General features: G+C 38.8%; 1 protein-coding gene across 1 annotated transcript in view; it reads left to right on the forward strand.

Moving 5' to 3' along the window:
• The window catches only part of DDX43 (DEAD-box helicase 43), a 50,807-nt gene extending 37,572 nt beyond the window's left edge, over positions 1-13,235 (forward strand). Inside the window, exons 14-16 of the mRNA XM_088150707.1 lie at positions 6,998-7,136; positions 8,510-8,597; positions 12,701-13,235. Of these exons, the coding sequence (XP_088006833.1) occupies positions 6,998-7,136; positions 8,510-8,597; positions 12,701-12,814 (341 nt within the window). The 3' untranslated portion in view covers positions 12,815-13,235. The remainder of the gene's footprint in view (positions 1-6,997; positions 7,137-8,509; positions 8,598-12,700) is intronic.
• Positions 13,236-16,948: the final 3,713 nt, after the last annotated feature.

A 16,948-nucleotide genomic window follows, 5' to 3' on the forward strand; every position in this document is an offset into this window, starting at 1 on the left:
ACTTGAAATGGTTTCAACAGAGAAATAAGAAATAGAGATTAAAATTAATTATATGAATGTTAGGACCGTACATAGAAAAGTATAATATTAATCCACTTCTGAAGTAAACTGTATACTAATACCTTAAAAAGAAAAAGTGTGGCACAGTGTACCAATATTAAATGGTGCCATTGATGGGGACAGGCCCAGGAAATTTTCTTTTTAGAGCAGATCTAATTTAAGTACAATCAACTACATCACAGTTTTGAGAGGCGTTTTAAGAAATGTGACATACCTCAAGATAACCGGCTCCCTTGATGGTCTACATCCGCCTGTCGAAAAAGGATTTGTAGAAAATGTTTCCCAATATTGGCCAATCCAGATATCAGGCCATCTAAAATGAACCTACCTCTGGCCAAGCTTTTAAACTCTGATCAGCTACTTTAGGCTCACTCAACAATTATTATGAATTCTTCAGGTAAAAAATTACTTGGCCGCTATCAGAACCTAAATAATATTTGTGGGCAAGCTCTGCTATACACGCAATACAAAACCCCACAAACTAAAATTAAAACAGTGGCTTGATTGAGATGGTTTGAGAGCTAGGAAAGAGATGGTTGCCACCTATCAGGTCCACAGACAAGATTCAACTCAAACCCCTTATTTAGAGATAATTGCAAAGAAGAAACCTTATAAATCTTAGAGAGAATTTAGGTAGTCAACCTGGCAACGGATGATTACAGCAACCAGAGATAAAGATGACTCCAAATCTTTTGATACCAGGTTGACATCTCTGTTTATCGCATTCTTCCTCTACTCTTCAGTAGCTGTTGACTTAACTGATACTTTCCCATTTTCATTGTATTAAACATTGTCAGTATCTTTATTCTGAGTGGTGCTATCCTGTGCCTATTTTGAGTCCTCCCTTTTGGCCTCACAATGTCATCATGGGTTTCTACTGTATTCTTGATGGTTGTGGTATCCCATTTATGCTTAGAAGATATTACCATTTATTCTTCTTTGAAAAACTAGTTATTGATCACACAGTCTAAGACGGAGTTAGCCAATCATGTTCACAGCACGCTCTCCTTGCTCTCTGTTTTTGGTATCTAGGTAAATTTTGAGAAATTGCATCTCTCATTGAGTCAGCAATCCAGTCATCAACAATCATCTTGATCACACCAGAAAGGTTGAATACATACTAGAAACTGCTTCAGATCCATTGGATACCTGATACTAAATGTATACTGTGATTGCCTGGTCCAAACATTTTTTGTCCTTTACCGAATCATATGGCATCAACCACTACAGTCTTTGCCAAGACTTCAGATAGGAATCTTCCAGGCGTGACTTCTCACCTCTGCATTGGTTCTGCCTTGCATTTGAGGGCTTTGTCACCCTCTTTTCTAGTAAGTTACCATATCTCTAATGTGGTGGATGAATCCCAAAAATATATTGAGTGGACAGTCTTTCCTCACTCCTTATCCATTGTCCTGACTCTGGATACCTATACTATGGGATATGAGCTCACTATCAGGATCTTAAAATTCAAGAACACTGGAACTGTATGGAAGCTCCACAAGAACCAGCTAGAACTCTTGGCCATATTCAAGGCCCAGTGCATTTTCATTTGGCTGACCGGTCATGTAATGTGGATAATCACTGACTATTCAACTTCATTATGACACTTGAACACGCAAGGATGACCAAAATCACTACTACTACATCTTATCCTCTACCTTTTGGACTGATGTGCTATTCCACCTCATTATGGCAGTACAGGAAGTAGGTCAGTGAAATTATCTGTTAACATAAAAGATCCAAAAGGCAAAACTTCTTGCATTCCTTTCCTTTCAGCACTGTAATATCAGTGTAAATAAATTTTAGAAAATGTTTTCTGACAGTCATCATTGCAGGGACACGTTCACTAGATTCTATTAGCATCATTTTTTTTAGAGGGCTTGGTCTCATCTCTAGCTCTTTCCATTTATGGAATGCTGTCTGGTGATCTGCTGACAAACTTCTGGCCAGATTGTTCCAGTGCTCTGTTCCAGTAGAAGCCAATGTTTGGCTTCTACTGGAACTTTAGAACAGAACAGTTTACATCAAAAATAATATGCAGCATTTTGGATTTTTTTAATACACAGGCCATGGCCTTTCCATAGTGACATCATTAGGAATTTCACACAAGTAATATATTTGATGGGAACTCCTATTTTCATTGTTTTTGCAGAATGTGAAATTTTCACTAAGTTCAGCAGCTGTTTTTTAGGCCTCCGCACACACTTATCATAGAATCATAGTGTTGGAAGGGACCTTGGAAGTCTTCTAGTCCAGCCCCCTGCTCAAGGCAGGAGTCCTCGTACCAAGTTGTCCAATCTTTTCTTGAATACTTCCAGTGATGGAGCACCCGCAACTCTGGGAGGCAAGCTGTTCCACTGCTTGACAATTCTCACTGTCAGGAAATTCCTCCTTATTTCCAGGTTGAATCTCCCTCTGACGAGCTTCCACCTGTTGCTTCTTGTCCTACCTTCAGGTGCTATGGAGAATAAATTGATGCCCTCTTCCCTGTGGCAGCCCTTCAAGTATTGGAAAACTGCTATCATGTCTCCCCTCATTTTCTCATCGTTAAGCTAAACATACCTAGTTCCTTTAGCCATTCTTCATAGGATTTAGCCTCCAGATCCCTTATCATCTTTGTTGCTCTTCTTTGTACTCTTTCTAGGGCCTTAGCATCTTTTTTGTATTGTGACCAGAACTGATTGCAGTATTCCAAATGTGGCCTCACCAGAGCAGTGTAGAGCAGTACTATCACTTCCCTTGATCTTGATACTATTCCTCTGTTGATGCAGCCCAGGACCGTGTTGGCTTTTTTGGCAGCTCCAGCACACTGCTGACTCATACTTAAGTGGTGGTCCACTGGGACACCTAGATCCCTCTCATAGGCACTACTGTTGAGCCAGGTACTGCCCTTCCTGTACCTGTGCATCTGGCTTTTCCTGCCTAAGTGCAGGACCTTACTTTTCTCTCCACTGAACTGCATCTTGTTGGATAGAGCCCAATGCTCAAGTCTGTCAAAATCCTTCTGAATCTTGAATGTTGTTAGCAATTTCCCCCAGCTTTGTGTCATCCGCAAATCTGGTGAGCACCCCTTCAATCCCCTCATCTAGGTAATTTATGAGGATGTTGAAGAGCACTGGGCCCAAGACAGAACCTTGAGGTACCCCACTGCATACTTCCCTCCACGTAGATATAGTTCCATTAAGGACCACATGCTGAGTGTGGTTGGTCAGCCAACTGCAAATTCACCTGTTGGTGGCCTATCCCACATTGTTTTACACTGGGGCAAAAAAGTATTTAGTCAGCCACCAATTGTGCAAGTTCTCCCACTTAAAAAGATTAGAGAGGCCTGTAATTTTCATCATAGATATACCTCAACTATGAGAGACAAAATGGGGAAAAAAACTCAGAAAATCACATTGTCTGATTTTTAAAAAATTTATTTGCAAATCATGGTGGAAAATAAGTATTTGGTCACCTACAAACAAGCAAGATGTCTGGCTCTCACAGACCTGTAACAACTACTTTAAGAGGCTCCTCTGTCCTCCACTCATTGCCTGTAGTAATGGCACCTGTTTGACCTTGTTATCAGTATAAAAGACACCTGTCCACAACCTCAAACAGTCACACTCCAAACTCCACTATGGCCAAGACCAAAGAGCTGTCGAAGGACACCAGAAACAAAATTGTAGATCTGCACAGGCTGGGAAGACTGAATCTGCAATAGGCAAGCAGCTTGGTGTGAAGAAATCAACTGTGGGAGTAATAATTAGAAAATGGAAGACATACAAGACCACTGATAATCTCCCTCGATCTGGGGCTCCACGCAAGATCTCACCCCGTGGGGTCAAAACGATCACAAGAATGGTGAGCAAAAATCCCAGAACCACACAGGGGGGCCTAGTGAATGACCTGCAGAGAGCTGGGACCAAAGTAACAAAGGCTACCATCAGTAACACACTATGCCGCCAGGGACTCAAATCCTCCAGTGCCAGATGTGTCCCCCTGCTTAAGCCAGTACATGTCCAGGCCCGTCTGAAGTTTGCTAGAGACCATTTGGATGATCCAGAAGAGGATTGGGAGGATGTCATATGGTCAGATGAAACCAAAGTAGAACGTTTTGGTCTAAACTCAACTCGTCATGTTTGGAGGAGAGAGAATGCTGAGTTGCATCCAAAGAACACCATACCTACTGTGAAGCATGGGGGTGGAAACATCATGCTTTGGGGCTGTTTTTCTGCAAAGGGACCAGGACGACTGATTCGTGTAAAGGAAAGAATGAATGGGGCCATGTATGGTGAGATTTTGAGTGAACACCTCCTTCCATCAGCAAGGGCATTGAAGATGAAATGTGGCTGGGTCTTTCAGCATGACAATGATCCCAAACACACTGCCCAGGCAACGAAGGAGCGGCTTCCTAAGAAGCATTTCAAGGTCCTGGAGTGGCCTAGCCAGTCTCCAGATCTCAACCCCATGGAAAACCTTTGGAGGGAGTTGAAGGTCCATGTTGCCCAGCGATAGCCCCAAAACATCACTGCTCTAGAGGAGATCTGCATGGAGGAATGGGCCAAAATACCAGCAACAGTGTGTGAAAACCTTGTGAAGACTTACAGAAAATGTTTGACCTCTGTCATTGCCAACAAAGGATATATAACAAAGTATTGAGATGAACTTTTGATATTGACCAAATACTTATTTTCCACCATGATTTGCAAATAAATTCTTTAAAAATCAGACAATGTGCTTTTCTGGATTTTTTCCCCCATTTTGTGTCTCATGGTTGAGGTATACCTATGATGAAAATTACAAGCCTCTCTCATCTTTTTAAGTGGGAGAACTTGCACAATTGGTGGCTGACTAAATACTTCTTTGCCCCACTGTATCTTGCCAAGAAGTATCTGTGGTCTACTTAATCAAATGCCTTACTAAAATCTAAGCATACTATATCCACAGCATTTCCTTGGTCCATTAATTTAGACACTTTATCAAAGAAGGCAATAAGATTTGTTTAGCATGACCTGTTCTTAACAAACCCATGCTGGCTTCTAGTAATCACCTTGTTCATTTCTAGGTGCTCACAAACCCGCTGCTTGATTGCCTTTTCCAGGATTTTCCCAGGTATTGATGTCAAACTGATTGGTCTATAGTTTCCTGGATCTACTTTTTTTCCCTTTTTAAAAATTGGAACCACATCAGCTCTTTCCAGTCCTCTGGCAGTCTCCCCCATGCTCCAGGAGCTCTCAAAGATTTCATTCAGTGATTCTGAGATCACATCTGCCAGCTCCTTCAGTTTCCTGGGGTGTAAACCATCCAGGCCAGGAGACTTGAACTCATTCAGAGCAGCTAGGTATTCTTCTAAACAATTCCTTACCTATTTTGATCTGCGTTGCTCTTCTGTCTCCCATGGTGCTGCTTTTGATAGGTTGGACTATTTTTTCCTTTTGTGTAAAGACAGATGCCAAAAAGGAATTAAGCAGTTTCACCTTCTCCCTGCTGACCGTCATCTTCTTACCATCTTCTCCCACTAGTGAACCAACCATTTCCTTGACTTTCCTCTTCTTCCTTACATATCAAAGGAAACTTTTTTTGTTATTTTTGGCATTTGTTGCAAGTCTTAGCTCATTCTGAGCCTTAGCCTTCCTGACTCCATCCTTGCAGATTTTGGGCTATTTGCTGGTATTCTGCTCTAATTACAAGCCCCCTTTTCCATTTTTTATACTTGTCCCTCAGCAAAACACTTCTCTGGCCTGTATTTTTCTTAACAATGTTCAAGGTTGTATTCATCTGAGATGGAGATAGGGATACTGAGGTAGCTGTCAGTTTAGCTGCACTCTAACTGGAAGATCTGTTATTCTGTCTCACTTCCTCCCTGCCTACTTTTTATGTCTCCTGTGTTCTTTTTTATGTCTCCTTTGTTCCTCCACAGCATAGTATATCTGTGCATCTAGAACAAATACATGCATCTGCAGCAAACACAATTTTTGGGTCCTAGTGGTGCCCTCTGCCCATCTAACATCTGAGGCATCAACTTAATTTTGCCTCATGGTAAGGCCAGCCCTGATACCACATTAGCAAGATGCACTAATGAACTCTTTTCTCTTCACTCAAATGAGCTTTACAAAGTGTTCTTACAGCCCAAGTGGTACCACCATCACCAAAGTCTCTGACTTTCATTTGTGCCAGAAAATACTTCTTTCCATGTTTTTTTCTGGATGCTACTACTTCAGTGAAGCATTTTTTTCATACCCTGGACATTAGGCTGTCACATTCTACATTAACCAGATTGCACCCTTTTAAAACAGTCTGCACTTGTTCATTTCTTATTTCAGTTCTAAACAGGGTCCTTTGATTTCTTCTCATGCTTTGCTAAATGGATGACAGCCATTGTTTGCCATGATGAACCAAATGCCAATACATTGTGTTTCTGGTGGCTTTTTTTCTCAAGCAATGAATTCTTTTCAAAAGGTGGAACTTTGTTTAAGAACTGGCATCTGGTCATCTCCTTTCACATTTGCTAGACATCCACTAGATCTCATCAGGATACTCTACAGCTTTTGGAAGGGCTGTGTTGTCCTCAGTGCTATGATAATTATGTACTCAGTAGGTTAGCTTTCTACTCACAAAGACCACAGTGAAGTATAGGTTACTTATTTGTAACTGTGGTCCTTTGAATGTGAATTTGTTCAATGTGGCCATCCTCCCCACTTGGCTTTGATTATAGTTCATTTCAAATTCAATCCACTGTGGTGGTCTTCAGGACTGAAAGAATTGCCAAGGTCTCATCTTCAAACTGTTCATGCAGGAGGCAAGGTGAGAGATCCCCAAATAATCCTAGGATCTGGAACAATCCAAACAGATTTCCATAAGTACCAGCTGCTTGAAAAACCACAGATAAGTAACACTTCATTCAGATATATTCTGAAAGTTACCAGTTTTCATTTAATTGTGCTTGTTTTAGGCAGAGTTCGTATATTGATAGCAACAGATTTGGCTTCCCGTGGACTTGATGTGCAAGATATCACTCATGTCTTTAATTTTGATTTCCCTCGTAACATTGAAGAATATGTTCATAGAGTGGGCCGTACTGGACGAGCTGGGTAAGCCAAACTCTAAATTGCTTCTGTGTTACTACTTAGAAAATACCAGTGTTTTCTTCAGCGTATTCTTACATCTTATGTCAGACCCATTGCAGTATTACATACAGGGAAATGTAGTAGTGTCTCCCCCTGATAGGATATTATCCATCAGCTGAACCGATTCCTCTTTTTCCTCTTAAAAATAATTTATTCCAAAGAGACTCTGGAGGAAATTGCAATGAACTGCAAAACGAGTGGAAAAAGAGAACATATTCCTATATAAGTATACTTTCATATAAATTGGATGTTAATCACTGTTCATAGCTTTTAGGAGAAATACAGCAGACATCCAATTGGGACAATCCACCTTGCTGACTATATGTTAAAAAATTATAGGTGGGATAGAAATCTGATGATGATGAAGATGATGATGATGATGATTGTTAACCCCACTCTTTCCAATATACAGATGATAGTTAAAAATGTAAGTTTACACTTGCTTGATCATTATAGACATCAGGCTGAAAGCAGATACCTCTGCACTGACTTTCCTGCCAGTCAGATTTGTAAGAATACTTTTCTCAGAGTTAAGGGACCCTGCTGTAAGTAGATTGGGCCATGTCAAGAGGGAGCAGAAGAGAAAATGTTAATGTACAAAAAAAAATCATCTGGAGACATTTTATGCTGACTTGTAAAGTTTCTACTTGCTTTTTAATAAACTCCCTTTTTACCCACTCTATAACTAATCACCCAGAACCCCAAAGACCTAACTGCCAACCTGTGTTCTACAGCTGCTCCATCATTTAATGTCTCCAAAGTACCATTTGCTCCAGAGCTTTCATCTTCATTACCTGCTCAGGCAGAGGTGGCTGAATCTGTCCATTTTGTTTTTTCCTTGTATTTTGAATGTTAATATTCCTATTTAAAAAGTATTGAGGCCTATCTGTGGAATCTATTTTATGTTTAGCAAGACATTGCCTCTTTAACAGTAAGGCACTTTTTTCTTCCTTTTTTTCTGCACAGAATAAATTGTAAAGGTAGCATGCAGATGTTCCTTTCCTGCCATAATCTAGCTTAATTGCTGCTTGAGTAGAAGTCTGTTTTTTTACCACTGGTGCATTTCAGGCATTCAGAGACTAGCAATCAGTTTTTATTGCTTAAGAGTCTAAGGGTACAATATGGATTTAAAAATAAAACATTTTAATAAATTATCAACACAGACCTATAAAAAGGAGTCTCTGATAGAAATATTAAACCCCTTTTTATTGGGAGAAAAGTTTGGATTGATGTTAAGCACTGTCTTCTTTTAAATAAAATCCAGATATGAGCTGTGGTTATTTATTTATTTATTTATCCATTTGTGTCTTTATTTATTTACTTGTGCTTTTACACAGACGCATGGGGGAAGCTGTAACGCTTGTGACTAGGAATGATTGGCGAATTGCATCTGAATTGATTGACATTTTAGAAAGAGGAAACCAGGTAACATCATAACTAAGCTCATTGCTATTTTCTTCCTGTTGTTCTGTTTATGCTTTTACAATATTTGATTAAAATAATAAAATATCAAACATTAAATACACATTTACATTGATTTTTAAACTTTTATTTGAAAAATTTATACTTTAGATCCTCTTACTGCATGTAACTTCAAGTAGCTTAAATAATAATAGAAGCATAAATTAAAGTAATTAAAAAGTTAGTTGATAAACCCAATTATAACAGCAAAGTGTGTTTAAAAGTAAACATTAGAAACCATTAAAGACAATGGAGAACAACATACAGTTTACCTGATATCTTAAATTAACCAGCTATAGATGTGTAGGAAGGGTCCTTCAAAGTATATGCATCCCATGTAAGTATCACTGATTATATAAGGTAAAGATACCCAGAGAAAGATTTCTAAACTGCATCTTACCTGCTAGGCAGGGTCATATAGAACAGAATGAGCAACTGGGGAAGGGAGGGGCAAGGGTTAAAATTTGTAGGGCCATGGTATACATGGGGTGCATAAGGACTTGGAGGGCAGGTTCAGAATGTTCAGAATTTTGAATGATGGGATTTTCTTTTTAATTGAAGTTTATTTCAGAACTTACACTATAATTTTCATGTTTCTTGTTTAAAATGGTAAGAAGAGACTGCATCATCGATTTCTGGTAATTGGATAGAAGTGGTATTGGCAGCTACAAAAAAAGGCTCAGGGTATATCATCATTAATGTAGAATAAATGGTGATTTAGTTATTAAAATCTCAAGCGACTTTATCACTTAATGAATAAAAATCAATATATTAAATTGACCCTAGAAACAAACAGAGCAATGTTTTAATACAGTACAATCTGGCTAAAAATGGCCTAATTAATTGGAAGAGTTATGGAAATTATTGCCTGTATTTCAAATTCCACCAACTTGAAATAATATGAAACATGTTAAAGTAATTATTTAAAAAAAAAATCAACATGAGTTGGTTTCCATTATGCACATCTGAAGATGAGACAATACTGTATATGAAACATTGACATTAATATGTTGCATAAGCATAACGCTAAGGAGCCTATAGAATAATACTCATAGTAGCAAAATCAAAATGTTGATAACTCAGCATCATTTGAGACATCACTACAAAAATGGTATGCAGAACAGTAAGCGTAGCCAAGAAAATAATGAATGTTGCTTAATTATGAGTCTTCTGAACTGCTCTTTGTTTACTCAGACTTCAGATGCACAAGCCAGAATATGGTATTTATAAATCTTAAAGTCAGACATAATTCTGAGTTTGGGAATAAAAAGATTCCTAGTTCCAAATCCCTGATTCCAACAGAGGAAGTTCCAATGGAATTCAAAAGCAAGGATGAATGCTTTTCAGCCTCACAAATCACATGCAGTATTTTTATTCTGTTTAGATGTAGGGCTGCTGGGATGGGATAAAAACACCATTTGCCAATCATAAAATGGGTTTCTCTACTTTTGCCCAACTCCATTCTAAGGCTTAGACATACAATATAAATTGAATCTTGGAATATTTCAGTTGGAAACGTAGAGTTACCTTAATGATTGTACAACTAGAACCAGATTGAAATAGTCAATAATTGCCATTTGTATCAATTTCTACATACCTATCAGAGACAGCCGCACATATAAATATATTACATTCATCTTGCTGCAGCCAAAACTGATGAAAAGTACTATATGTTACAGATGCTACATGATCATCTATCAGCAAGGCTAATGCTAAGAGTACTCATGTTATGAACATGACCTGGCTTCAGAAATCCAAGATACTTGAAACTTCAGTTCTTCTGATACGTTTTACATGTATCTCCCCTTGAAGTAGAGCAAACATTCTAATTGGTACATATGGGAGTTTACCAATTCAGATGAAATCACACCATTTCTCCAACAGCCCCCTTGTGTACCAGTTTGCTTTCAGGCTCAGTGCTGGGTGCTATATTATTTGTTAAAGCCCTACACAGTCACAAAGGTTACTACTACTGGAGTAGACAGAGGAAATGGCCTTGAGAGGCAGGAAGAAGAGCCACTACCAAGACAACAGTCAGATAAAAGAAACCTGAGTCCAGGGCAGATCTGTAACCTGAGAAGATGTCCCAGACAAGACCTCCCTAGTTCTCACAAGATAAAAGACAGGAGGGGGGAGGTGCATCCTGACTTGCAAGATTCTGTCTATAATAAAAGTAGTATAGGCCTGCATGACTTTGTTTCCTGGTCTGATCTACCTTGAAGGGCTGACAACTGCAACGTATCCCCACCCCTCACTACCACCATTAATTTCTAGTAGAAGGGTGTTGGGAACTTTTACTTTAACTCAGAAGGCTTCCTTCGGGTCACACTGCCTTCTGAATTATTGCAAATAAACAATGAGATAGTTTTTTAAGTGGTGCCTAAGTTTTGAAACAGGATACCAAGAAGTCCCAAGTACTTTCCGCCTTATTACTACTTCAGGGAAATGAGGACCTTTTCAGTTCTTGAAAATATTTATGTAGATTTCTTACTTCAAAACTCCTGGTAGCACATACTCATTCAATTAATGCCAAATCTTACTGACCATATAGGTCAAATCTTGTGTCAAATCTTAGTGACCATATAAATAGACCTTCCCCAGAATGATGATAAAGTTTACAGTAGTTATAAAAACATATAATACAGACATGATAAATGGAAAACCTATGTAGGGAATGCAAATCATGGCTATCCAACCTCTTAATAGCAACTGTATTCTGGGTCATGGGATTGGGAAATAAGAGGGCTTATATCAGAAGAGTTGGCAACATTCCAAGCTGCTATTCTCCCATAGGGATATTTTGAGAGAACTTTTTGGACTTTTTTTCAAAGCCTCTGGCCAGATTGGTCCCATTTTCAAACTCAGTCTTTCTTTTGTCACCTTCCGCTGCACCACATTTAACCCTCTCTTGTTCTGTTTTCAGAGTTGTCCTGCTGATGGTCAGTCAGTCAGAGTCCTGAGCCCCATTACATAATTTATTTCCAGCTTTCCATTAGGTGGGAAACAATAATTTTAAAAATTGCATTTTCAAATATCCCCTAATTACATTTAGGCATATCAAAAAGGGGAGGCCGTGCCATAGAGAAAGCCTGTCTCTGCATTGCCACCAACCTGTTCTCTATAGAACAGAGAGCAGGATTTCACCCAAGAACTGCAGGTGTCTTCAGTGTTGATATAATTGAAGGAAGTCTTTAAAAAAACCAGTCATGTTGTTTAGGGTTTTAGATACTTAAATTTAGCTAAGAATATTTATTTTATTATGAATCTGCATAGGAAAGCTATTCTATACCAAATCGAGCTAGCTGAGACTCTTTTGTGTAAATATTTGCTATATTACAGAAGAATAGCTTATAGTCAAAATTTGTTGCTGCTACAAAATATGTGTTAATTTGCTGTTTTGTTATTTTACTGCTAGGTTATATCTATATTGTTTAAATTGTTATAGGCCTTCTTGCAAATTTCAGTATAAAGCTTGTGCACAAACCATTATCAAATATTTTAGTGTTCACTACAAATTGCAGTGTTATAGACTGATTATAGTAACATGAATTTTGTGGTTTAAATGTGTTATTTGCACAAATGGAATTGCTCCATCAGATTTTCTCCTTCTGCCCCTATACCCCTGAATTGTCTCCACAAAATGTCAGAGGAGGAAATTGCTCAAAAATTAAAGGGAACTTAGATAACTGATTTATACTTATGAGTTCAAGTGTCTTTCTCTCATATGGCCAATAAATTCAATACACTCCATGTTCTCCAGGAAGACCTCCTAATTCTCCACAAAATGCTTTTCTTAAGATACAGACAATAAAAAAAGATGAGTTGTTCAAATTGATTTCTGTGTTTGCCGCTACTGAATAGCTCTTGTACATTTAACATACATATTTAAGAGTAAATGGTAAACCCTAATTTAACTTGATGCAAATGAGACTTGTTAAACTTTTAGAAGATTTTTGTAGAATATATATTACAGAAAATGTTTTATAGAATATTTTCATGAAATATTTATAGTTTATAGAAACTGGAAATGTAATTATGACTAATTATTGGTTATCTAAACTTATTAGGTGATTCCTGAAGAACTCATTTCGATGGCTGAAAGATATAAGCAATTCCAGTTGAAAAAGGAAATGGAAAAAGATTTAGGAAGGCCATGGGGGAGACCACGGAAAGGTTTCTAAAAAGTCTGGAAAGATTGATTATAGTTAGTGCCTATGGAAAATTCAGTAGATTGGCTTGTATGCTATTAGGGCAACAAAATAAGTATTAGCCTGGTTTTCTTCAAGGCTTTTCAGTCTTTCTGAAACAGATTACGTTCTATTTGGTACCTGATTTGGAAACAACTTGAGGATGTTTTCTGTGCTGCTTTGAATTCTGTGGATATTAATATGACTATTTTGAAGAAATATGGGAATAAAAACCCTAATGTGACATACCATGGGATTACTTGATCACATCAACCTTCTCATGCAGTTCTAACAATTTCAGAACACTTCAAGCTGGAATATTTCTAGTAAGATGAGAGCAGTTATTTAAAATTAGAATGTTTTTGAGTATTATTTGAGTGTGTTTTTGACTATTATTTGTGTATGCTGTGCACCCTTTTTATTGGGAAGCTGTAGTCATTGATATAGTCCCATTTGTAAATTAATAGTGAATTGATAAAACCTTGATGGTAACATATGTAAAACAGTGTAATTGTTACGAACTTGGTTCAATAGCATTTTGCTTTCTGAATTTTCATTTGTGCAAAACTTTTGAGCTTTAAAAATATTAAAAATGACTTCACTTATCTACAATTGCAGTATTATTTTTCTTGCTAAATAAAAGCCGCATATAAATTGCACATGTAATCTTTATAGTATATCATATACTATAGTATATATAGTATATATATATAGTATATAATACATACAGTGGGGCAAAAAAGTATTTAATCAGCCACCAATTGTGCAAGTTCTCCCACTTAAAAAGATGAGAGAGGCCTGTAATTTTCATCATAGATATACCTCAACTATGAGAGACAAAATGAGAAAAAAATCCAGAAAATCACATTGTCTGATTTTTAAAGAATTTATTTGCAAATCATGGTGGAAAATAAGTATTTGGTCACCTACAAACAAGCAAGATGTCTGGCTCTCATAGACCTGTAACTACTTCTTTAAGAGGCTCCTCTGTCCTCCACTCGTTACCTGTAGTAATGGCACCTGTTTGACCTTGTTATCAGTATAAGAGACACCTGTCCACAACCTCAAACAGTCACACTCCAAACTCCACTATGGCCAAGACCAAAGAGCTGTTGAAGGACACCAGAAACAAAATTGTAGACCTGCACCAGGCTGGGAAGACTGAATCTGCAACAGGCAAGCAGCTTGGTGTGAAGAAATCAACTATGGGAGCAATAATTAGAAAATGGAAGACATACAAGACCACTGATAATTTCCCTTGATCTGGGGCTCCACGCAAGATCTCACCCCGTGGGGTCAAAATGATCACAAGAACGGTGAGCAAAAATCCCAGAACCACACGGGGGGACCTAGTGAATGACCTGCAGAGAGCTGGGACCAAAGTAACAAAGGCTACCATCAGTAACATACTATGCTGCCAGGGACTCAAATCCTGCAGTGCCAGACGTGTCCCCTTGCTTAAGCCAGTACATGTCCGGGCCCGTCTGAAGTTTGCTAGAGAGCATTTGGATGATCCAGAAGAGGATTGGGAGAATGTCGTATGGTCAGATGAAACCAAAGTAGAACGTTTTGGTCTAAACCCGTCGTGTTTGGAGGAGAGAGAATGCTGAGTTGCATCCAAAGAACACCATACCTACTGTGAAGCATGGGGGTGGAAACATCATGCTTTGGGGCTGTTTTTCTGCAAAGGGACCAGGACGACTGATCCGTGTAAAGGAAAGAATGAATGGGGCCATGTATGGTGAGATTTTGAGTGAACACCTCCTTCCATCAGCAAGGGCATTGAAGATGAAACGTGGCTGGGTCTTTCAGCATGACAATGATCCCAAACACACCGCCTGGGCAACAAAGGAGTGGCTTCGTAAGAAGCATTTCAAGGTCCTGGAGTGGCCTAGCCAGTCTCCAGATCTCAACCCCATGGAAAACCTTTGGAGGGAGTTGAAAGTCCATGTTGCCCAGCGACAGCCCCAAAACATCACTGCTCTAGAGGAGATCTGCATGGAGGAATGGGCCAAAATACCAGCAACAGTGTGTGAAAACCTTGTGAAGACTTACAGAAAACGTTTGACCTCTGTCATTGCCAACAAAGGATATATAACAAAGTATTGAGATGAACTTTTGATATTGACCAAATACTTATTTTCCACCATGATTTGCAAATAAATTCTTTAAAAATCAGACAATGTGATTTTCTGGATTTTTTTTCTCATTTTGTCTCTCATAGTTGAGGTATACCTATGATGAAAATTACAGGCCTCTCTCATCTTTTTAAGTGGGAGAACTTGCACAATTGGTGGCTGACTAAATACTTTTTTGCCCCACTGTATGATCTTTCACAGGATTATTGCCAAGAAGTAGGTAGGTTATTATAAAGTCAAATGTTTTATAAAATATTTAAATAATTAAAACCATTTAAAACAGTTTAGTTAAAAGGCAGTCTTACCCCAGCGATTTGCAATCTCCCCTCCTGGCTTCCCCTTTGACTTTCTTGGGAAGCCAGCATGGAAGGTTGCAAATGGTGATTGTGTGATCATGGTGTGCTTAGCAACCGGTCATAAGTGTGAACGGGTTGCCAAGCATCCAGATCACAATCATGTGACTGTGGGGGTGCTGGGAGCCAGAACTCTGAGGACCCATAAGCACCGTTCATTCAGTGCTGTTGTAACTTCAAACAGTCACTGAACGAATGGTCATAAGTCGAGGACTACCTCTAAGTTAATGGAATGACTTTCAATTTGGAACACACAGAATTTTAGCAGCCTTCCTGATGCTTTGGGAATCTCTGAGTTGTAGAATAAAAGTAAAGTGTTAACCACAAAAGAAGTACTTCTTGGAAAGATAGATACCTGGGATCCTGATGATATTAAAATGCAGATAGATCATCTGAAAAGGCACTGAGTTTAGTTTTCATAAGGCTGAATGTTCTGATGCAGATCACTGCAAAATTGTGAGTATGAGGTTGGATTAAAAGCTGTTTACAAGTCAATATATGGTTTGTCTCCACTTGCCCTTAACCACAGAATAATTGACAACAGCAATTTCCTTCCTTATTCCAATGACAGTCTTTGTGCCCTGACCATGTCACATGTGAGTCAGGCCTATATTATTATTATCTGGACTATTATAAATGTAGTACATTTTCTCTTATTCTAACACTATCCAAGGGCAGATCTAAGTGTGTAAAATCTGTTACACTTTGCCACCCATTGTCTTGAAGGTAGTCAAGTGATCAAGGGTGGATATGATTGGAGGTGTATTTTGGGAATGTTGAGAAGTGTGGGCCCACACCTCTGATCACAAGCCAGCCCCCCCACCCCTTCAGCTATTTCTCCCTTAACCTTTGCCTTCTGCATTATAACTTCATTTCCTGAATCCCTTTCAGACCAATCAGCACCCCCAGTTCTACTTTTTACATTGAGTTCTCTCCAGGCTTCCAGCAAGGTAAGACGACAAGATAGGCTTCCACAATTTCATATGGGGAAAAAAGAAAGGAATATGTTTATTTGCCAGTTTGCTTATTTGTGAGTGTCAGTTGTTGTCTCCCCTAAAATAAAAGGTGGTTGCTCAGCACACAGCTAATACATTTCAGTCATCCAGCTCTTCAGGACCTAGCTAGTTGCACAATTATGGGACAGTCTACCTCCCACATCTGTGACCCCATTTCTCCTTGGATGTCTTCACATTATTTTACAGTAACATGGGGGATGGCTACACGGGGTTAGTGAGGAAGGGCAAAATAGCTAGCCTAGAAAAGCTGACAGTGTTCTCAAGTCAGGTCCACCCCGTTCCTGCTGCAGTGTGCTGATTAGTGCATATTTGCCCTGCAAACTCGTGTCATGCTGAAGGGGAAAAGCACAAAGTCAGAGGAGCAAATTTGTTTCATAGGAGTGACAATCATCCAGACCAACAGCAAAGTTAAAACAGGCATTACTTTGTGCTGATTCATGGATGGGTGGATAACACTTTAATTCAGTGTTTGGGAAAGACCCTTTAACTCATTGTCTCATCCATCAGAAAACCTGCTCAATCCATTCTTTCATGCTTATAGAAACAATGAATTTCTTTGTCTGCAATAGGAAAAGATTATTGTTTTTTGTGGGGGGTGGTTCCAATAGTATATACTGTATA

This window comes from Python bivittatus, unplaced genomic scaffold, assembly GCF_059951505.1.
Source record: "Python bivittatus isolate LINGU-HERP-01145 unplaced genomic scaffold, Pbiv_v1 ctg000020_np1212, whole genome shotgun sequence".
Taxonomy (NCBI): Eukaryota; Metazoa; Chordata; class Lepidosauria; order Squamata; family Pythonidae; genus Python; species Python bivittatus.